The sequence below is a fragment of the Spea bombifrons genome, chromosome 13 (genome assembly GCF_027358695.1).
Source record: "Spea bombifrons isolate aSpeBom1 chromosome 13, aSpeBom1.2.pri, whole genome shotgun sequence".
NCBI lineage: Eukaryota > Metazoa > Chordata > Amphibia > Anura > Pelobatidae > Spea > Spea bombifrons.
Genome location: NC_071099.1, coordinates 1,320,108 through 1,344,456, shown reverse-complemented (window position 1 = coordinate 1,344,456; position 24,349 = coordinate 1,320,108). Strand labels below are relative to the sequence as shown.

At 44.6% G+C, this 24,349-nt stretch overlaps 1 protein-coding gene and 1 long non-coding RNA gene across 6 annotated transcripts; one reads left to right on the top strand and one right to left on the bottom strand.

Annotated features, from left to right (window-relative positions):
- Positions 1–649: 649 nt before the first annotated feature.
- Positions 650–22,649, bottom strand: RNF157 (ring finger protein 157). Of its 5 annotated transcripts, XM_053452965.1 has the most exons (21): positions 22,448–22,582; positions 21,493–21,666; positions 17,805–17,923; positions 14,834–14,922; positions 12,608–12,754; positions 12,058–12,175; positions 11,080–11,146; positions 10,411–10,454; positions 8,703–8,750; positions 8,551–8,622; positions 7,913–8,072; positions 7,532–7,644; positions 6,670–6,902; positions 6,389–6,494; positions 5,869–5,980; positions 4,582–4,775; positions 4,437–4,502; positions 4,046–4,091; positions 3,585–3,683; positions 1,870–1,907; positions 1,101–1,236 (listed from the first exon to the last, which is right to left on the bottom strand). In XM_053452965.1, exons 2-20 carry the CDS (start codon positions 21,578–21,580, stop codon positions 1,870–1,872), a joined length of 1,959 nt encoding a protein of 652 aa, XP_053308940.1. In that variant the 5' UTR covers positions 21,581–21,666; positions 22,448–22,582; the 3' UTR covers positions 1,101–1,236. The 5 variants fall into 5 exon arrangements, with proteins under 5 accessions (XP_053308939.1, XP_053308938.1, XP_053308941.1 ...); XM_053452964.1 differs by lacking the exons at positions 1,870–1,907; positions 22,448–22,582 and adding an exon at positions 22,609–22,649 and having other exon boundaries at positions 650–1,236; XM_053452963.1 differs by lacking the exon at positions 1,870–1,907 and having other exon boundaries at positions 650–1,236; positions 22,448–22,580.
- Positions 2,956–3,212, top strand: LOC128471107 (uncharacterized). Its single transcript, XR_008346091.1, has 2 exons — positions 2,956–3,041; positions 3,099–3,212. It is a non-coding gene; the product is annotated as an uncharacterized LOC128471107 (long non-coding RNA).
- Positions 22,650–24,349: the final 1,700 nt, after the last annotated feature.

Below are 24,349 nucleotides of genomic sequence, written 5' to 3'. Positions count from 1 at the left end.
TGTTACTCCATATTACAAGTCAACAGTATCTACACTGATAGTGAGCCACGTTCAGATCTGGGGCAACTATCGAGACCCCCGGAGCAGGGGTAGGCAGCAACAGTCTTTGTGAAGGACATTAGACTAAATGCCCCATGAGCAGGAATGGCTTCCATAAGCCTTATCCCGGACACTTTACCGAGACTGGAGTAGGATGGGTGGTTCCGGAACGACTATGACTCTTAATCCTTCCAATCACAAACACACAGTACCTTATACTATATTGCTCGGAAGCTTCTCGGAAGGCAGGCAGTGAAACAAAAGAAACCATTTATAGAAAATAAACAAAAGCCCAGGCAGTGCTGGGCTCCCCCACCCCTCCGGAGCACAGAAAATATCAATCACTGCTTCTTCTGCATCAGCGCAGCACATTTTTCTGCCCCAATGCTGGAAAAACACCAGCTATATTTCACTATGGAGTGTCACCACCCTTTCACTATTACCACAGAGGACGTTTCCCACCGGACCAGTGGTCTACAGGGTCTAGCCCTGGCAACACTCACTCCTTCCGTACATAATGCACAGGATATTATATATATATAATATAAATGCAATGGTTCAGAGTTACTTCCCCTCCCCCCATGCCAAACTTATAATTTCGGCAAAATACTTACAAGACAGGTTCCAACTCATAGGTTCAATGAACAGCCCAGGGTACAAAAACCACACGGATTTCAACAGTCCCAGCCATTTCTCTATTGCTTAACAGATACAGTAGGGAAATTACCAACATCTCTGTATTTTAAACAGTATAAGACTGGATCCAGGCAGTGCCACCAAAGCCTTGTTGGGAGTTTTATACACAGAATATGTACACCATGGACCAAATACAAACAAAATATACAGCAGTGGTACCAGCCACCCCTTCCTTCCTTCCTGTGGATGTTGTGAGATGGGTTCACCATAACCCTTCCTAGTGCCGGGAGTGTGAGAGCGTGGCAATGAGCTGGGGCAACTGGCACCAGGAGGGATTAGTGGGGTGTCCTGAGTGACTGTGGTGGGAGCCTCTCTCGGTGGCCTGCGGGGGAAGGTGTCCATAAAGTAAGCAGTACGTCTGTGGCGGTGAGAGAGGCAATCACACATCCTGAGTGCCCGGCCGGCTCTGCTTGTCACCCACCTCCTGCAGGGAAACACGGGTGTCCAGGGCATGGTATGGGGGCCTCTCTGTGTGTCCAGGGGCATCAGGTAAATTTACATCTGAAAGTAATTGACAGAGTTGGATAAGGAGAATAAGGAAAAAGAGATCACCAAAGAGTGAAGAGTGAGAAGGCAGGCTGAATACATGAGCATTAACACTACAGAATAGATGAGTAACCTTTATAACGACGAGGAGCAACTGATTAGGTAAGACACAAAAAATTACAATGGATGACAAGGTAAGTGAAATGGGAAAGAAGGATATGGACACGAAATAAATATTATATAGGTTGTTACTAGATACTCAGATATACATCATGTTTATCTGTAAGGACCTTGGTGAGAGCGCAGCAGGGACACCCTGGACAGATGTCTCTAACATACCGGCGCAGACTATATTCAAAACCTTGGGACATAAAACTTGCTGTTCCACTTAGGTTATGCAAGATTTTTCTTATCAGAAAGTTTAATCACGTAAACGCGGTAAATACACTTTTTCTGTTTCTATGTTAATAACATATATCCTTTTTCAGAGCGAGGCAACATTCTGGGTTATTTTTGCGCATTTAACAGCACTGGGAATGACCTTTCTAATGCTTCAGTTTGTTACAAAAGCTTAAAGCCGACAGAGCAGGTGAAATGACACCTTTTGGAACAATAGACTGATGATGGGTAAGGTCAGGGTGTGCGTACCTAATCTCCAGATGGTAGAGGACGTGGATCCAGAACCACTGCGGAGGGGCGGAAGAGAAAGAAAAGGTGCAAGTGAATAAATGATAGATGGAGGGTGGAAGGCAGTTTAATGTGAGGGACAGATAAAGTGATGGTCTTATACTTTTGGAGCATACGGTCATGTGCATTAGCTGGCGGACACACGATCAGCCACGTAAGCGTCAATACAGTTATGAGGGCAGCACTATTGGCATCAGCCCACTGAGCATTTGCACGGTTTGCCTGATGGACAGTCTGAGACGGAATACAGGGGGTAACAAGGTGCTTGTTACTTTTTACACACAAGGGGCAGCAGAGTACTGTAATTCGATGCAGGCACCGACAACCTCTTTTTCCTCCAAATCGCAGTTGCACCAAAAGGCACTTCAGATGAATATGTGGCTGGAATTTGCGGTGACCGCAAATGCAGCAAAATCTTGAAATCTAATAACAATAATCTTGTTATTAGATTTCCTATACCTACTGGGAAGGATTTATTGTGTGACCTGTATACGTTCTGCCTGTAATTCACCATTCCTCTCAATCCTATCAAACCGTCTTTGATGCTGTTATATTGTCTTTCTCATATAGTCCATATTTAAGAGTAAAGGAAGCTGAACAATTAGTGCCACGTACGGTGCCATGAAATGGAATAACAGGGAGGAACAATCACGAGAAGTCCTAATGATAGAGTTAACCTTGTCTGGTCCAGTATTCCAAATGTGGAACTCTTAAGGCTAGAGAAGCTATGAAGCCCGCAGTAAACTCAGGGCCCCCGTTAGGTTCACAGGTGCACTTGGCATGTACATCATTTACAGGCAGTTTGTCTTGAGTTGGTAACGCATTGGGCAAAACTTCCATGCACCTTTTTTATTTCTTCCCCCACTTCCCAGAAATGCCACCTAATGTTTGTCACATGATCCCTGGCACTTATTGTTTGTGATGGTGGTGGGACCCCTTGCCCTTGAAGACTTCAGTGGTTTCCCTCTTCAGAGTAGGACCTAAAAGATCCTGCCCTAGGCTTTGGCAAGTGAGGGAAGAAATGGGCTGCATAGCCCCAGAAGCCAAGGCCCTGGTACCTCAGGCTTCTCTGAAACAAAAATATCAACATGGCGCATGTATTCTCATGCAGCAGAAGCCTAACGGGGCCAAGAGTATTCCTCCCCGGGTTGCTGGGGAACATGCTGTTCCTATGGGGCTGCAGCAGGTAGGTTAGCAGGGTCAGGCAGAGCATGAAGCAGCGAGCAGAACTGACACATAGCGAACACGAACTTTTACAGCAGAAAGGAAGAAACGGCTACAGCCCTCGATAGCATAAAAGAAAACGTAATAAAATAAAACCACAGACAGAGAAGAGAGTGGGCAGATGAATCGGGTAAATCAAGGAAGTGAGGAACAAAATGAACTCATTTATAAAGTAGTGCTTTATTCTGTAGTACCGTTCAATGAAATCAAAACATGCATGGTACGGAAAAAGGGAACAGACTGGACAAGAGGAAATAATGAGTCTAGAAGTGGAAAACGTAAGAATGAAAGAGACAGAGCATGGCAGCCATGAATTGAGTGAAAGAGTGAATGACTAGGTTTGATTCTGCCCGCCCGGGGCACAGGGTGACATGCTCAGTGTCTGGATCCCATATGAAGTTAGGGGTATTTAAGGGAAGCAGGGATTTCATGTTCAGGAGGCAGCCACTCACCGGCCAGGCAGCCCTCAGAGCCCCTCACATTGTCCAGAGCGTCCCTCAGCGTGACCTGAGCGGCATTGTTATTGTCACACTCTCTGCCAGTTCTCTGCCCTGCAACGGAGTTAAGGAGGTTAAGGGTGGGCAGAGGAGGCACCCAACATACTGCCCCGAAAAGGAAGTACTTAGTGTGCACAATAAGAAGGTTATCGTTAGTGCAAAGCTCACAGCCGACTCAATGCCACTGCCATGCTGGGCACATGGGTGGCTGCATGCAGGCACTCACTCGGGTGTATACACCGTGGAGTGGCATGAAGGGGAAAATATTTTAATGGAGGCTTCTTTAGCTGCAGGGATATAACCCCTCTGCTGCTGGAAGAACCTGCCAAGCATTATGAAAGACCCCTGGAGAGCCCTGCATGTAGGGTGCATAAGCCCTAATTAGTATCTAAAAGGTGAAATAATAAGCATGTTACCATCGTCCTCCTCTGGGGATGCAAACTCCTCCTCTGTGACGTTCCCCTAGAATACAAACCAGCGTTACAAGGCAGCAAGGCTCTCCTGTGTTTTACTTACAAAGAGCTATTTCATATATATATCTATCTATCTATCTATCTATCTATCTATCTATATATATATACGTAAATATAAAATACAAGATGTGGTCTGAACTTTAGCTTAATTAAATATGTGAAACTAATTGAGTTTCATTTCTGATTCTGCTCCACCCTTCTGGTGTTCTCTATCTTAACCACATCTCATACGCCTGCCTCTTCATTCTGTATCCTCTTCTTATTCTCTATTCCGTCTCACAGACCATCAATCCCATCAATCTGTGTTTCCCTGAAACATTGCTGGCAAAAGTACCTCAACATCAATCTCTTCTCCAGACATGGTTACAAAGTGTCCCTCTGGCGTCTCGACCAGTGAAAGCTGTGAATAGTAAGAAAGACTATGTTAGAGAGTCTGACTCCGTTTCAGGACTTGGTGGCAATGTTGGAGAGAAGCTCACCTCACCCTCCTCTGAGGGGGATCCACTGGGGGCGGCTGGAGGCGAAGGTGTGATGCCCCCTTCCTCTTCGTCCATTCCACCTGCTGTGTAGGAGCCAGACATGGAGGACACTGTGTCCGTGCTGAGCTGGGACTGATGGCTTTGGGAAGAGGCCATGGACATTACTGACTGCGCCAGGCTACTGCTCAGGGGGTCTGCATTAGGAGAACAAAGTAGATAGGAATGAAACAAAGCTAGACAATGGGTACAAATATTGGTCATCTAGAGGGTAAGATAAAAATGTAGATGTAAACATAAATAAACATGACGGCAGCAGAGAGCTAGAAGATGGAAACAGAAATAAAAAATGGCATAAGAATGGGACACGATTGTGGGAGAAGAATCATTAAATGGTCGTGGAAGAACAAACAGAGCAAATCCTGTGATTCTGAGCAGGAATTTTGATATCAGATTAGCAGCAAACATGCAAAAAGGTTTTCTCCAACTGGACGTTTCTCTAACAGTTCATGAGACTTTTCATGAGAGACAAAAGGCTCCACATACTGCATATACAAGTAAACCAAGTGCAAACTTCTAAAACTAGAACAATGAGGAAATATATGTTGGTTCTATGGAGATAATGAGAACTCTGCCTCCAAATCAATCCATTGTGAGCCCTGATCAATATGATCTATTATATTTATACTGTAAAGGTACCCTTAATGTGTGACTTTCAGATGGGGCGGCGTAGCCTTCAAGGGAAGTCCCTGAAATGCCGGTAGCCGAGCTCCCTCTCCACTTAGCTGGAAACTAAGTCACAGTTCATCTTACTATAAGACTCTGCTTTTTTTGTTACGGAAAGTCCCTTTAATGTCACTATGGGGTTTTTTATGTGAAATTTGTCCCTCACGGTTGGCTGCAGTGTGGTGTCATTGTGTGAACTTCTGAATGGAAGGTTTATTACCTCACTCCTCATTCTCTACACACGAGTGGTTTTTCCTCTATGATTGGCTCGCGGAGTGTGCCTCATGTCCTGTATTGTGGGTTTGCGATGAGAGAATACTCTTTGTGACATATGACTAGAATACATCTAACCACAAACCAACATCAAAATATCACAGAAAGACACCTGGAAGCCTCCCTGGCTCAGACACGTGTGTACCAAGAACCCGCGGCGCATGATTCTGTGCGGGATTCTGTTACCTATTATGGTAATACTAACACAGGGCAGTTTTTTGTGATTATGTCACACATGGCGTTTGGTGTCACATCTGTATTTGGTGTAAAGAAGTGGTTAAAGTAACTGACCTTCGGGGGAAGTGATCGTGGAAGATAAGGGGGTCCCGGTACAGGAAGACTGGTCGATGGCTCCAGAGGAAGACAGGGTCAGATTCTCGCTCTCTGGGGTTGCTCCACACTCCTGAAGGAAGGCATATTAATTACAAATAGCCAACTAAACCCATGCTCACATTATACCTTGGTGTCTCCATGCTTGGCAAATTTCTCCCCTCCACCCCTCCCTTATACCCCCCACGGGTTGTGCATTTGCCCATTCGTCCTCTCAATCATATCACTTAATTACCCATCCCACTAACATACACACTAATCCGCCCCAATCTGTCTTCCATCTGCGGGATTCTGCATTCTAATTAGCTTCATTGCGTTATCTTAACGGCCCAACTCTGGCATTTTTTGCAAGAATGGCAATGGTTACCTATAGATTATGCGGGCTGTTGTTTCCAGCCCACAGAGCGACCGCCTTTCATCCATCCCTCCCTGCCACTCTTATCTTGTATTTTATCATTTGCTTGCCTGCTTGCTTTCTCACCTCTGCCAGCTGGGGTGTTTTTTTCCTAGAAGTCAGGATCTCTGCTTCACTAAATGATTTCTCCATCTCATCCTCCTGCAGCACTGAGGAATTCTGGGAAATTGACCTGAAAAACCACACCACTCAAGTAATGAATACCTAATTACAAAGTAACTCTCGGAATGGCTTCGCAGGCAGTGGCACCTTTCACATGGTCATCTAGTCAGATACAGGGTTAAAGAGTAGTTGTGATGATGTGGGAACAAATACAGATACATTACACACCAAAAAACCTCGCTCACCTGGAGATGCTCTTCTTCAGTTTTAATGCCTGGCTCCCACACAGATGTTGCAAGGGCGAGTGCATTCGAAGATGGGGTAACTGGATGTCACTGCCATAAGTTGGAAGACCACCAGGACGCCGGTTTTCCCCAAGAGCCCGTAATGGTGGAGCAGATGGGGATGGCGTGAGGGGTCCGTTCAGGGCCTCTAGGAGCGAGACCACCTCGTAGCCAGGAGGCACATGTTCAGATGACTGAGAAGGACAAATAGGGTAGACACCCGCGGTGAGACAGTAGGAACAATTGGAGAAAATGAAGAAAACAAAGTTACTTTTGCGTAATAATGCTTAAGAGAAAGGAAAAAGAAGAATGCAACAATTTAGCAACTTACTTCCTTAACCATACAAATATCTAACCAAACAAAAAGAATACGAAAGGAAACCAGTTGAGCAAATATATGCGAGAAGTACAAATAATATATTTTTACATGGTATATTGGGAAAAGTGAAGATTAAAAAAAATTTATACTTTATTATGTATTTTTTTATGAAAAAGAGGGCTATGTATATATTAAGAAGTAGGATAAGAACGCGTAGGGTCAGTTCTCTTGATTATATGTATTGTACTAAATGCTGCTATATAATGGCGCTATATAAATAAAAGATAATAATAATAATATATAAATACATAACATTGGATGAGTATTTAATTTTACCCTTGACTAGCAATATATACATTCACACAAATGGCGTACATATACACATATATTAGTGTCTCGTACAGATATTCATTGGCTGGGTTAGCAGGGTAGTGTGGTAATATGTATCTCAGTGGGAGAGCTGGGCTTCATGTTTAAAGTGAGTGAGAGAAGACTGCCACTCACCGTGTGCTCCTCTGAGTCAGAGGTCGGAGCAGCGAGGATCGGGCTGAATCCAGCTGGGGAGTGAGGACCAGGGACCTTCCTCATAGCTCGGATTTGAAGGAGAGCTCGAAATGCTGGCGAGTGATAGGAATGAAAAAACAAGTGTTATCAGAGTCCGTTTGGGTTGGCCACTAATTGTGAGTTTGGGATCTGAGTGTAGAAGATGAGAATCACAACACAAAATACAGAGTAAGACGAAAGCATTTCTGTATCTGTGAAAGAAGAAGAGAAACTACAACGTGTAAAAACCAACAAGGGATAAATGGATGTTTGAATTAGACGGGGAAGTAGGAGAGTGAATGACAAACACTGACTGAGAGTCTGAGTGCCCGCAGTACTCACGGAGCCGGCAGATGGGGCAGTTACTGGCCTGGTAACGCAAGGTGTCCGCGCACGTGTTACACAGACAGAGGTGTCTGCACGGCAGAATGAGCGTGTCCCGGACATCGGACAGACACACCACACACTCTGCGCTGTTATCACTAACTTCGTCTTCCATCACCTGGGAAAGGAAATGATGTCAAAACATTGTCCTCATTCCACGGCACAAAACGTATACACGTATGAACACCGGCACACAAATACTACGATAAGAACATAGAGCAGTATCCCCCACAGATTACCGAATGTAATGTTAAAAAGAGGCATATGAAAAATCCAGAGAAAACAACAAACTACTTCTACAGCAGGTGTGAATATGCACGTTAGCGGGTGTGAATATGCACGTTAATGGGTGTTCTTGAGCCCAGCTACTTATTATGGGCATATATATAGATATACATATATAAGGCATATATACATATATAAGGCATGTATTTTGTCTAAGGCAGACAGCATGCTGCAGGCATCATCTCAGCTGCTGGATCACCATTGAGGAGCAAAGGGCAAATTTTATAACATTGTCACCACTGGTGACACTATTGTGCATAAGCACGGAAAAACCTGTTTGTGAATCCACAAATAAATGAATATATTTTTACCTTGGGGTCACATGAATTGTACTTATTTTCAATCCCATAGATCTCCTGCAGAAGGTAACTGACTCCATCCACCTGTAGAAGGTGAAAGATAACATAACTCAAGAGCAGCCCCACTTAGATAATTAGACCCCCTTCAGTTCTCCCCTTCTCACCACTTGCTTCTGCTTCAAGGGCTTCACACAAAAACTTCCATCCGCATGCTGCAAATAGAGAAGGTAGCGAGATAAACTACGGGAAAGGGACGTGCATCCGCTCTACAGCCACGGTGCACTCACACCATTGGGAGCTCAGCTGGGTCACGCTCATTTTACAGGGAACTGAACCAGCCTCCATTCAATAAACAGGGAGATAACCCAGCCTCCATTCAATAAACAGGGAGATAACCCAGCCTCCATTCAATAAACAGGGAGATAAACCAGCTTCCATTCAATAAACAGGGAACTGAACCAGCCTCCATTCGGTGAACAGGGAACCGAACCAGCCTCAATAAATAAACAGGGAACTGAACCAGCCTCCATTCAATAAACAGGGAGATAAACCAGCCCTCATTCAATAAACAGGGAACTGAACCAGCCTCCATTCAATAAACAGGGAGATAAACCAGCCCTCATTCAATAAACAGGGAACTGAACCAGCCTCCATTCAATAAACAGGGAGATAACCCAGCCTCCATTCAATAAACAGGGAGATAACCCAGCCTCCATTCAATAAACAGGGAGATAAACCAGCTTCCATTCAATAAACAGGGAACTGAACCAGCCTCCATTCGGTGAACAGGGAACCGAACCAGCCTCCATTCAATAAACAGGGAACTGAACCAGCCTCAATAAATAAACAGGGAACTGAACCAGCCTCCATTCAATAAACAGGGAGATAAACCAGCCCTCATTCAATAAACAGGGAACTGAACCAGCCTCCATTCAATAAACAGGGAGATAAACCAGCCCTCATTCAATAAACAGGGAACTGAACCAGCCTCCATTCAATAAACAGGGAGATAAACCAGCCTCCATTCAATAAACAGGGAACTGAACCAGCCTCCATTCAATAAACAGGGAACTGAACCAGCCTCCATTCAATAAACAGGGAACTGAACCAGCCTCCATTCAATAAACAGGGAGATAAACCAGCCCTCATTCAAAGAACAGGGAACCGAACCAGCCTTCATTCAATAAACAGGGAGATAAACCAGCTTCCATTCAATAAACAGGGAGATAACCCAGCCTCCATTCAATAAACAGGGAGATAACCCAGCCTCCATTCAATAAACAGGGAGATAACCCAGCCTCCATTCAATAAACAGGGAGATAACCCAGCCTCCATTCAATAAACAGGGAACTGAACCAGTCTCCATTCAATAAACAGGGAGATAACCCAGCCTCCATTCAATAAACAGGGAGATAAACCAGCTTCCATTCAATAAACAGGGAGATAAACCAGCTTCCATTCAATAAACAGGGAGATAAACCAGCCTCCATTCAATAAACCAGCCCTCATTTAATAAACAGGGAACTGAACGAGCCTCCATTCATTCATACGAGGAAGTCAATCACTTCACAGAGAGCCGAACCGGCTGCACTACAGGCACGTTAGCCATAACAAAGTTCCCAGCTCTTGGTACAGCAAGAACAACCCGGTTTCTATCTCGACACCAGGAGCTCAACCAAGCTGTACTCCATAAATGCTCCAGCCTCCATTTAAGAAAGAGACAGAACTTCAGGGCTATAATCACTGCTGAACCCCCCACTCAAAGACAAAAAGCATAAGGAGGCTCCAATCACAGCGGACAGTCCCGGTAACCCTTTACAGGATAACGCAATTTAGTGATTAACCAAAATCCAGTGTTTTCTGGTTACTCACCTTTTCAAATGTTGCCATAAGAACATGGGAGTGCCCTAGATGCTCTGGGGAAAAAGTGTATAATTAAAATATGAGCAGTAAATATAACTGTATTTCTTCGTGTCACCAGCAAAGTATCATCAGAGAAAGTATTCACATACAGCCTACACAATCAAGAGCATGTCCTTCTTCAAACAGGTACCAAACACGCTGACCAAGGAGGAGACCTTTTACCCAACCTGGTTTCTCATTTTTGGTCAGACGTGGCCTCCTCCATCCTGCTGGGACCTCAAGAGACCAGCTTCAAACAAACACTATTTCTGAAAATAGTTTGTCATTACTGCAGGTCATTTGCTGCGTAGGGACAGTTTTTTTTGAGGATGATGGCTATAAATGGTTATTCATAACTGACTGGACAGGTTCACTGGTTGCCATGGTGATAACACCACTTATAACTTAAAACCTTATACTAAATTCCCTCTTCATTCATAAAACCTCAATAGGTGTAGGCCAACATGTCGCATGCAAAGAAAAGGGCTGTCTGCGGGGCTTTTGTGTAAAGTATTATTAGAACACAATGCATTGTCAGGTGTCAGTCTGAAAGACAGACACCAGAATAAAAATATGAGCTGGGGTGGAAAAACAATGAGTAGATATGAAGAAACATTGAAAGACAGGTGAACATCTCACCTTCTCCTTCCTCCACCACAGCGTGAATCACCATAGGATAAACCTCTCTATCCAGGTCAAAAGGAAGCTGGAAACCACAAGGAATGGTAATTGACATACATACCAGAAATGTGACTTTATATAGACAATCTGAAACACCGTGTTTTTTTTATCAGATGTTATGTTTTTAGAAGAAACATGGAATTTGATGGCAGATAAGAATCTCTTGGCCCATCTAGTCTACATATTGTTCCTAAAGTAGAGACTCAAACCTTAGACAGTCCTTGGTCTTGTCTTATATTCAGGATAGTTTTATGTCTATCCCACACATGTTTCAATTACCGTACTGTTTTAGCCTCTACCACTTCCGCTGTGAGATTGGTCCACTTATCTACCAACTGCTCTGTAAAGTAAAAACTCCTTACGTCACATCTAATCCTCGGACCCTCTAGTTTTAGATTAGGATCTCTTGTTCTGACGTTTCTCCTCACTGAGAAGTTATTGACTAATATACTACGGTTTGCATGGTACCATTGCTGATCTTTCTCGTCTGGGGGGGTCTGGGGGCGGGTAGTAGCAGATTCAGCACCAGCTGTGAGTTCTAAATAATATTGAAAGAGTTTCCTAAAGTGATCGCATGATCACATACCTTACATGTCAGGGGCTCCATGACACCAAGGAGACTCAATCAATGGCATATTTTATACAAAGAAAAAATAATGTTCAACCTAGACTAGAATATCTCAGACTAGATATAGCCCACCTTAACCAAGGAGGAGGGGTACTTATTTACCTAATTACCTAAGTAGTATGTAGTACTTTTGGAATGACTGATGAAGAATTTTATGGGGTGTTGGCCTTTAGAGGATTCACATGGGTAAATTTGGATTAACCCCCATATTTATGTAACATGGCTGTGTGATATGAGTTGCATGTGAGGTTAAATAGCTGGGTTTCAGATCACCCGGTGGAGCGCTGGAAAACAGAGAGCAGACGTACCTCCTCTTCCCTCCACTCGGAGGGGTCCACGGTGTGTGAAGGGAGACAGAACTGCTGGCCGGCCCCTCTCTTATAATGCACGGTGTCTGACCGCAGGTTGCTGGACTTGGGGACGTAACTGCGGGGCACATGAGCATACAATCCATTCTCTGTACCTGTGCAAGGGCTAACACACCTAACAGCTTGACGATTCACCAACACACTGGGCCTGACCTACTTCCCAACGCAAGACTTGACATGCAAAACTGTTACAGGTCCTTCAAAACATTGCCCGGCCATTAATGAGATATTACATGACAGAGGCCAGCTCCCCGCTGGAGAGATCCAGCCGCCTGCCAATTAATAAGGACACGTTATACAACTACAAGGAGTTACCAAGCACTGCAAAGAACCTCATACCCATTACAGCAACAGACCCATCTACTCATCACAGAATCAGCCCGAACCAGCCACAGCCTGGGCTACCATTTCAAGACACCCTTCCCTGGGGCTACAGCAGACAGTAGCAGCCATCATCAAAAACACCCTGCCTTTAATTATGCCCATTCACCTGGCAATGCCTCCCTGGAACTCCTCAGACGCCTGGTAATAAATGGTGATTGCAACCCGTGCATCTGTATCAAAGGTGAACTCCACATTGTAACGCACCTTGGGCCGGGTCCCCTCTGCCCCGCCGGTCTTAACCTCTTCAGTGAACCTGCCGAGAAAGAGGATCAGTATCCGAGATCTGCAGGGCTGCAACCAAGTAGTAGTGATAGTATCATAAACTTAGTGATCTAGAAACCACATTTATCATATTATTGGGATAATGACTTCTAATGATAATGAAGCAGTCACAGCCCGTTCATTGAAAAATAGAGCATAGCTTGTTTTACTGATCCTTGAAATAAAATGATGTTACTATCCATTTAAACATCTATAACCCAATGTGATATGATAGCAGTAGGAGTAGGCAAGGCTTAGGTCCATGATTGTAACTTAAGCACCCATGGATCCCAGCCATTCACAATGGCTCTTTGTTTGACAGTACCTGCCATCTTCTGGGTAACCCAACCACAAACAGGTAGAACCATATGGTGACTCTGCCTTCACCTATATCAATGGCAGGCATTATAGAACAATGTATACAGAAAGTAAGTAAAGTGGAGGATACTACACAGGCTGTACTCAATATAAAGTTGCTATACCTTGAATGGTTACATCAGGTAGGTATTTTTAGACTATCCTACTCCAGCAGAAACAAAATAATTGACCACACGGCATCGTGGGATAAAGTATGAAGCGCAATCGATTGTAGGTCTCTCTCCTAGAAGCAGACTGGGCTCTTCCTCCAGCCGAAAACAATGTATTGGCCTCTTAGGAAGGGAAAGGATCAAGCCGTGCCCCATCTCGATGTACAGTGCTGTGTAAAAGTATTTACAGCTTCCCGATTTCTTCTTCAAGTAAACAGTAAATAATTGCCCACTTAGTTACTAAATCAACCATTTAACCAAATGTAATTGATAATTAGCAATTTCACTAGACACACCCAGCCATGATTACTGGCAGCCCTGATGAATTTAAACATCAATGAAATAGAACCGGTCTTGCAAAATGAAGTAGGATAAAACGTCTCAAAGAGCAGCACATGATGTACAGAAATTCAAGAACAGATGAGAAACAAAGTCATTGACATCTATCAGTCTGGAAAGGGTCACAAAGTCATTTCTCAGGCTCTGGGACTCCAACGAACCAGGGTGAGAGCTAATATCTACAAAAGGAGACAACTTGGAACAGCGGTGAACCTTCCCAGGAGTTACTGGTCTACCAAAATTACTCCAAGAGTGCACTCATCCAGGTCACAAAATAACCCAGACTTGCATGTGAAGAGCTGCAGGCCTCACTTGCCTCAGGTAAGTTCAGTGTTCGAGATTCCACAATAAGAAAGAGATTGAGCAAAAATGGCATCCATAGGAGAGGCGAAAACCACTGCTGACCAAAAAGAACCAAAAGGCTCCTCTCACGTTTGCCAAAACAATCTTGGTGCCCCCAAGACTTTGATGAAACAAAAGTGGAACTTTTTGGAAGACATCGGTCCTGTTACATCTGGTGTAAAGCTAACAGAATAAGATCGCCATACCAACAGTCAAATGCATTGGTGGGAGCGTCATGGTGGGGCTGCTTTGTTTCTTTAGGCCCTGGGCAGCTTGCCATAATTAATGGAACCCTGAATTCTGCTCTCTACCAGAAAATCCTGAAGGAGAACGTCCGGCCATCAGTTTATTACCTAAAGCTCCAGCACAGTTGGGTTATGCAGCAGGACATTGATCCGAAGCACACAAGAAAATCCACCTCTGAATGGCTCCAAAGAAACAAAATAAAGGTTTTGGAGTGTCCGAGTCAAAGTTCTGACTTGAATTTGATTGAGATGCTGGGGCATGACGTTAAAAAAACAGCTAAAAAACCCTCTACTGTGGATGAATTAAAACCATTCTGCCAAGAAGAGTGGCCAGAATTCCTCCACAATGATGTAAAAGATGAATTGGTGGCAATCACAGACATCTCATTGCAGTTGTTGCTGTTGTTAGGTTTAGGAGGGCAATTCGTTTTTTCACATGGGTGATATAGGTTTTAATTAACCCTTCGCCTTCACTAAACAAGAGCTGCACATTGTCTTTACTCACATTGTTTTTGCCTTATAATAAAATTATTTTGATGATCTGAAACATTTAATAAATAAAGGAAATCTGGACACTTTTCCTCAGCGCTGTATGCAGAAGGTAATGTGGCAGCTCACCTGACCAGGCGCAGGGTGTCTTTGCGGATGTTAATCAGACTGCGCAGGGTCTTCACTGGCTCCTGAGGGGAGGGGGCCGCATACGGGAACTGTGACAGCAGAAAGCAGGACATGTGACAAAACCCACCACCAAACTTACAAGCAGACTTAATATATAGAACGGACATTGTCAAATATATAGGGAGTGCTATTAACAATAAGCAATGAACTCAACTGATGGACTTCACTCTCACACCAACCCCCCCCCCCACGTTTACAGACGTTTCTTCAAACCCCAAACCAACCCAAAGTTTAGTGAAGAACGGTAAGGATTACATATTTCTTATAAAAATGGTGTGTCAGTTCTTCAGACTAAACATTTATAAGTCAGTGGCTGGTGCGCTATAACTCCCTATAACGGAATGAAAGCTTAAAACATGATTACGATGTAATCTGCAATCTTTCTGTAAGCGCGCATAGAGCTCACTTTTCTATACAGTCCACATTTTCTTGTGTGTTAATGTGATGCTTGTTGCATGCTAAAAAAATCAGTAATATGTTTGTGCAATTCACAAAAAACGGCAAAATAAATATTTTCAAAAAAATAGCAGTTTCCGAACGGCTGCATAATATGTGATATCCGCAGATAATCATGGAGGTTCGTACCCCTGATGTCTGGCTAAAGCTATAAATATCATCCGTCTGTCATGAAGGCGCCCGCTACCCCGCCAGCTATCACTTATACCCCATCTCTTCTATTTCTCCACGGGTTGAAGGGACGTTACCCCTACGCTAACAGACCTGGGGTATTTATAACTCTGAAAGGCAGTTAATATCTAGTATATCTGCAAACCGTGTACTAAAAGGTTTATTCAGGTGCAAAGTGTATGTCATCTTCCTCCAGTGTGTACCAAACACTTATATGACCTAAATAGCTCTCTTATGTCATCATCTTCTTCCAGTCATATCACACGCTGTTAAACATTACAACGCATGTCAATAAACCATTAATGTACACAAAGGTCCGTAAAGCACGGTAACGATAACAGTGACATGTAACACGGGGACCGAGTCACAGTATACACGATAACGTATAGAAGTGAAACTGGAGCCGCCAAGGTGAGACCCACCAGAAGCTGAGTGATACGGTATACAGGGATATCTCACGGAAGCCCAGCAACCCTAAACAAGCACCAGAAATCACAAGAAAATCAAGAGAGACATGGAAATAAAAGGTGAAAAAATAAGAAAAAAAAAACCCTGTAAATGTTGAACCTGTAAAAGAAATAAATGAGTTGTGAGGAACCAAGAAGTGCATGCAAAGGATCTAAGGGTCAGGTAGATGCGCGAGGAGGATGCCACACCGTAGAGAAGAGCTTTAGCCGACATCCACCGTCGCAATAGACTTGTAGGGGGAACTATTTGCTCTAAATAGCTTTTGGAAAGCTCAGCTAGAACCGAGGTCTCTGACCCTCATCATCATTACTATCCCCAACATCACATTAGACATGGAGTTATAGTTCTTGCATAATACGATTATGTGTTCTAGATATTATCTCAATCTACTAGAGAAACACCCCGAGTCCTTATCATACTGCCTTGAGGTATAAAATAGAATGACACAGTCTTAATCACCCTTACACTGACCAATGAAAGTCTTTAAAGGGTTTTTATTGCAGTCTGGGGACACGCTGTACGTTAGATACATGCTGGACTTCATTAGCCGTGCCGTAAACAATCATTTAAACATTTTATTTGCTATTGTATGTGTATATTTTTTTAAAAACTGTATTTCTTTTTTAGCGTCAGTTTAGCAAAAAAGCTACGCACACAAGACCTGCGGACCCCTAACTTAGACAGATGACCGTCCCTACTCTCCAAACTTGCGCGGGGGGGAGCTGGAACCTAGAACACGGAGGACAAGATTTACTCCAAAATTCAAACTTTAGGGATTCCTTCAACATTAAGGATTTTTAAATATTGAACGCCTGATATCTAAAATATTTTGCTTCTGGAAAAGAGCTTATTAGTATTATTTTATGAGGCCTTGAAGCTGCTACCCAATAGCATGCGCTCTCTGAACTCATGGATCACAGCCTGGTACGGACACTCAAGGCTAAGCTAACAATTGATTCTGGTGCAATGTTTGGACAACGGCCAATGATAAATTGATCAATGTGAAGTTTAATAAAAAACAATATATACCATAAAGTGATATAACTATCGGAAACGTGTCACGCTTCTACTGCTCTCTGCCCTTTATCATTTAAGGCCACCTTAACCTTGGACCAACAAGGGCCCTAAGCAGCTGCCTAATATGCTTATATAGTAGAACCACCTCTCTGTCCAATTAACAGGCACATTCTATTGGTTGCCATGGTGATAACACCCTGCCAAGGCCACTTTCTATACAGATTTAACAATAAATAGTATTTAGAAACACTTCAGAGATACTAGCTCACAGTATCCCGTCTCTTTTTCTTGTCTGCATCTGTATTTTCCTGTTATTTATTAAGACACGTCTGTTTAAAGAAACCGATGAGCGAGAGGTCGTGTGGCCACGGCGCGGCTCTGCGTGGGGTTAGAGCGCTAATCTGTGTGCAGATGGTGTCCGGTGCTTAGATGCTGGGCATCTGTGTCTGAGGAGGCATGGCGGCGAGGGTTAACGGCGCGCATGCCGGATTAGCCATGCACGTGTGAGCGAGGCTGGTACAGGAGAGGAGGGGGTGTTATCCCGGTGTGCCCCGGCCATGCAGACTGACACAGGAGGGGGATATCCTTGGGATGAGCAGCACAGCAGGTTCAGAAGTAAATAGACAATGAATGTAATGCAGACAGAACGATGAAAGGCTCTGTATAAATGTATCTGATTATTCACACATATCTGAACACAGGGATTAACTGGATCGCACCGCGACGCCGATACGCTTCCCCCCTACTGATACGATAAAGATCAAGCTTCGCAGCATTCGAGTCGCGCCGTGAGACGCACCGTGACGGGACGGCTCCCCAGGAAGTTCAGGTCGCTGTTCTCTCCAAACAGGTACCCTTCAGGGTGACTGGATTCAAACTTCTCCCCACCCATGATGAAATGGCTGGCGAAGTAACTGCCTACGGCGGCAAAGAAACACAATGTAAGCGGTGGGAAGAAAACAGGCTGATGCAAACATAGCGGGCTAATCACAGAACGATTCTCTATAACACATCAGCCTCTAACACATTTTACCACCTCGTACCTGTCAAAAATCATGTATCCTACATTTTAAAATAGTGGTCAAAATTCTAGGTCCACCCTTCAGGTGGCTCATGTCCTGGGCCGTGCATTTAGCCCCCTGCTGCTGCTTTCTCCATCTCTCCCTCAACTTGTGGTCTGTGCGTCACTGAATAGTCGTGCAATATGACATCATATCCCAGCTAGGCCTGTTAGTTCCAGCGACGGGTAATATTACAGCATAAGAAGACGTTTCAGATTGTATGCTTCCGACTTCGTGGAACCAGTTTGAAGAAGGCCTTTTTCTATTCCAGCGTGACTGCGCCCCGGGGCACCATATGGACCATAAAGACATGGTCGGATGAGTTTGGGTTGGATGAGTTTGAGGTGGAAGAACTTGAGCGGCCGCACAGAGCCCTGAACTCGACCCCATTGAACACCTTTGGGATGAACTGGAACGGAGATTGTGATCTGGGCCTTCTCATCCAACATCAGCGCCTGACCTCACAAATACTCTACTGTAGGAATGGGAAAAAATCCCCACAGAAACTCTTAGTTTCTCTGTGCTGAAAGAAATTGTGCAAAAAAAAACAGCCCACAGAAAGCTTGGTAAACGTAATTAAAATAACACTCCCTGAAAACACGTGACATCGGGGGGGGGGAGACGCTCAGCACAGAAACTAAAAGTAGGGGACGACGAATCAGATCATGACCGGCTTCATCTGCCAGAAGAAATAATAATATAAATTAAAAAATGATAATATAACAATGAATAGCTTTTCTGACTGAAATAAACACTGACTACGAGTTATAGGCTGAGACCAGATGCATTGACACGTGAGGAGGAATAAAAATAGATACAAATAGAGTGCCCGTGGCTTAGAGACTCTGCATTACTGCGGGGTTGGCTGAGCAAATAGTTCTATCTGACAAGCATTGCCTTATTGCACATATGTCACATGTAATATGTAGCAATATGTAATACGTGCCTTAGTAACACACCCCGGCAGAACGATGCGTGACCTTCTAGGTGGAAGATGACTCTGCTGAGCTGCCGCTGTACATTATGATGCAATGCGGCCCCAGCCAGACAAGTGCTATTACTTGCAGAGTCAGTCTTAGATCTGGGAAGGGTTAATGCTCAGCGCACGCCACTAACGCTCTTAACACAAGGACTTCCGCCGTGCAGCGCATGCATTATTCATGCTGGCTGCTTTCTGGAAACACTGCATTATTAAATAGAAGAGGTAGGTAGTCTGGGCAGTAATGGGGGAGAACAGGTGCGTGGGGGGGGGGCGCTACCCTGAGAATGAAAAAATGACAGGTAAAGAAGTACAAGGTCTGAGCCCGACCTTCATCTGCATCCCAGAGGTTATAATATTAAACAGAAACTAAGACTGTCTCAGCCGGCCCCGATTATCTGCAGTCAGGGGGCTCACCGTAAATTATATACAAACCCAATACTGTCCATCCATCCGTCTGTCTGTCTCCATAATCTGCAGTCAGGGGGCTCACTGTACATTAAATATAAACCCAATACTGTCCATCCGTCCGTCTGTCTCCATAATCTGCAGTCAGGGGGCTCACTGTACGTTAGAAACAAACTCAATACTGTCCGTCCGTCCGTCTGTCTCCATAATCTGCAGTCTGGGGGCTCACTGTACGTTAAACAATCCCAGCCCTGTCCGCGCCTGTCCTGATAATCTGCACTCTGTATAAACCGCACACATAGCGTATTTCTGCCGGTGCCAATCCTTATGACAGAGTCCAAGGTTATCGTACAGCGCGTTACGTCACCGGTCTTCTATATCTATATTAAGGAGGGCTAATGGTCCAAGAATGATAATAATCCTTAGTCGTTTGGCTCCGCCATGCGATCTGATTGCTTGCAGTGCACGCTGATGAAGTGACAGCGGTGCTGCAGCGCTCTCTGCCCCTATGCAAGGCTCCGCAGCGCTGATGCAGCGACTCCATGCAGTGACGCAGCGTGCAGACACAAGGTGCCGGCTACTGCGACCGGACGCCTCCGGCCCGACTCTCCCCGTCTGTAACCTCACAATCACAACACGCACCCCGCTATCTCACAATACAGGATAACACAGATATTTCAAAACGACCCCAAAATTCATACAATTACATCTATTTAAATGTGGAAAATGATTTAACCCCCTGAGATTGTAACATGATATATTATACATTTTCAATCAGTTACTTAATGGTTTACAAAAAAAAGTTACTTAATACATTACACTAATATGTACAAAAAAAATGGACAAAGGGTTTAGAGCCAGATGTAACAATCTAAGAACAGAGGCTAAATATATATATATATATATATATATATATATATATATAGTGTAATTATACAACATACAGTACTAAATATATATATATATAGTGTATTTATACAACATACTGTACTATATATATATAGTGTAATTATACCACATACTGTACTATATATATAGTGTAATTATTCCTACGTGCCTCCATTCCCTCATCATTTAACAGCTAAATATGGAATCGGACAGGACTAGTTTAGTTTTGAGTTGTGCCCGGGGTATAGACAGGAGCCATAACAATATGTCTTGGCGCGTTAAACGGGTGTGCAGAGCGCTCTGCAGAAAGCAGATTAGGCCCTACGCATGCAGTGGATGAATACTAGAGGTAAGAACCCATCACTAACACTCCAAATCTCTGAGTCAAGCATCATGGGAATTGTAGTCCACAGCAGCCAGAGTACTTCTGGGTAAGAACCCCAGTATTTCTGCACACTTTTGGCAGAAGCGCCATGCACACTGCATGTAGGCATTTAACCCATATAATGCCATGTAGCAACATCACATGCGCATGGCAGAACAGTGTGCTGTATATACCCACTTACCTGTCCAAGAAAATGGTTCAAAGCTATGTGCATGTGCTTTCCCAAAGAGGCCCTGCGGGATGTATTATTCATAAGGTCATTTGTAACTGGTTCACTACTGGGGAGAACTCTTAAGTGATGGGCTCCGCTTGCCAAGGCGCAGAAATGCAGCACATTTAAGGAGCACGCAGGGATGACGAATACCGTGTGCACAGATTGTACCGCATTACACTCATTTTTAAATGCCATTGTACGGCACCGCGGAGTATGATAGCACTATATAAATCAATTAACAATTGTAGCTTAACACGCACCTGTCCTGCATCTCAGAAGAGCATCTTAAATCTGACGTTAACGCACACGGTGTGTTACTGGTACACAGCGGTTCCACATGCATGTACATATTAGCAGAAGCAAACTTTATCATACGAAATATAAATAATATACATCGAAGATAATATAGATTTGACATATATGTTAGTGTTTATATGAGATCACTTTTATTCCTCTACATAATATATATGTACTAAATACAGATAAATACAATAAATATAACCCCATGTACTCCTAATCCCAGCTTCATGATCCGGCATCCCCAGCACTTACCAGACTTCGGTGGGTATCTGTAGATAGAACTAGGTGGCATGTCTACTTCTTCGACACCCGCATGCTGGCGGCTTGTAAGCGCCCCCATCCTTACTCGGCTCCGCTCGGAAATGCCACCCTTAGTACAGTCCTGGCAGCCCAGCTCCTGGCATCACTTCTCTTCCCTGCCAACCACTGATAAAGAGAGAATCGCTCAAAATCAGCTAAAAACCTGAGCTCAGGCGAGTCTACAACCGAAAGACGAAAGTTATACTGGTCACTGAAACCTGTCCTGTCAGTGGGATCTGTCACTAAAACGTGTCCTTTTCCATAGGACAGATCACTAAAACCAGTTCTTCATACTGGGATCTCACACAGAAATGCCTTCTACAAGGGAATCTCTCACTGAGACATGCCTTTATACACTGCTCCCTTCTCTCTATACTTGGATCTACCATTCCACCTGACACCGATCACTGAGAATAAACTCTTTATACTAGGAGCTGTCACCGAGATCTCTATTCTCTGTGATCTGTCACTGAATCCTGTCCTTTTATTGGAACCTGACATTAACACTGCCCTTTACGCAAAGGTTACTTAGACCTATATCCTCCATAAGGAGATCTATCACTGAGATCTGTCACTGAGATCTATCCTATACAGGGATCTGTCACTGAGATCTATCCTATACAGCCAGGGATCTGTCACTGAGATCTATCCTATACAGGGATCTGTCACTGAGACCTATCCTATACAGGGATCTGTCACTGAGATCTATACTATACAGGGATCTGTCACTGAGATCTATCCTATACAGGGATCTGTCACTGAGACCTACTCTTTCTAGGATGTGTCTTTGGTCCCTGTCTCTCTACACTGGACATATAAAGCCAATGGCTGGATCTATGAGATTCTGCACTTATCTCTCACCCCAGCAGCCACCAACGACCATAAGATGGTAACTTATACCGAGTACTGTACTGCGGAATACGATGGCGCCTCATCAATACTCAATAGCGATTAACCGAATAACTGCCGGGGCCCTGTCAGCCGTACGTCAGACACCGAGACACTGCACCATCTGCTGCCCATCTCTAGCTTTCTACCAGCCACCCCCAGTCCGTACCCGGTCCTTACCCCTCCAGCCGGCTCCTGCAGCAGCTGCAGGACATTAGGTGACGTCATGGATGTGTGAAAGCCCCAGCCCACGGACCTTGGCCAATAGTGCGTGGGGGCGGGGCTACCGTCCCTATGACAACCACCTGCCCTCACCCGGGAACCACGTGTTTATTGCCTAGGACAGAGGGACATACCAGCGAGTCACGGGGGGGAGGCGAAACCATCTAAGAGGCTGTCTTTATATGAGAGAGGAAGAAAATCGCAATGACTGCTTTAGAGGAGGAAGTAATAAAAAGAGAAAACACTAAGGGAGTAATATCTGAAGAGCGCAGGAACCTTGGGAGGCAACGCTCAAAACAAGGATACGCAGCACATCACTTGCAAGTAAATACTCTCAATGAAGGAAGAGGAAGACTTCACTGAGTTAGCATAGAGGGTAACAAAGGGTTAAAGAGTGCACAGAAGAAGATGGATCAACTAAGGACTAAAAGAAGGTCAATACCAGATCATCCAGGGTTAAACCACGACTTTGGATAGAAAGCTAGAAAGGGGATCCGTGTGCGCCATCTGGTGGTAGATGCCTAGACTGCAGGCTGAGTTTTCAGCGCACCTCAGCGTAGCAAATAAAGCCTATGGTTGCATGTGATGGATGCACCTCGGATTTCCAGGGGTTTCAACCAAAATCAGAGGCTACTGGGTTGTTGAGAAAACTCCCTGATATCTACTTTGATTTAGTGATTCCGGAGCACCCCAACTGGTACTTTACTTATTGCTAAATCACAATTAAAATTCCTTCTTGAACATAGGGGAAATGCAGAGGGGAAGGCCCTCTAGACTTGTACCAGCATGTTTTAACATATTTGAATGTTACACTGTGACCAAAAACAATTGGGATGAATTAAGGGTCCATTAGTTTTTGGACAACAAATGGAGTTTCCTGTCCTTTCAGACGCCTTCTCATCCAACATCAGTGCCTGACCTCACAAATACTCTACTGGATGAATGGGCAAAAATTCCAACAGAAACTCTCCAAAATCTTCTGGAAAGCCTTCCCAGAAGAGTAGAAGCCGTTATAGCTGCAAAGGAGTAACCAGCTACATATTAATGTGTATGTACCGTATTGGCACGAATATAGGCCGCACTTTTTTCCCTCACTTTAAATCTTTAAAGTGGGGGTGCGGCCCATATTCGGGGTCTAGCGCCCGACGCCCGGGACATGCAGTTCCGGGCGCCGGGCAGGCAGCAGGGTTAGGATACAGATCCCCCGCAGCGGTGCAGGGGACCTGCATCCTACTCTCTGATACGCTCTGACAGCCTTCCCTGCCGGCACTTTCCACGGGGGGGGAGTACCAGCAAGGGAGATTGTTAAAGCACATCGTGCAGACGTGCCGGCAGCGGAGGTCGTTTACGCGCATCGCCGCTACACGATGCGCTTAGACAATCTCCCGTGCCGGCACCGGAAGTTGTCTACGCGTATTGCGTAGGAGTCCCCTGCCGGGCCCGCAAGACACACGGGAGTCTTCTTTGGTAAGTCGGGGGGGGGGCATATCTTGGGGGCAGAGTGGCAGCGTAACTCGGGGGGGGTCAGAGTGGCAGTATATATCGGGTGGAGGGCAGAGTGGTATATCGGGTGGAGGGCAGAGTGGCAACATATCTCGGGGGAGGGCAGAGTGGCAGCAGATCTATTCTACGTTTTGTATTAACTAAGAAAAAATTTTCCTTAGAAAAGCACCTAACTTTTAGGGTGCGGCCTATATTC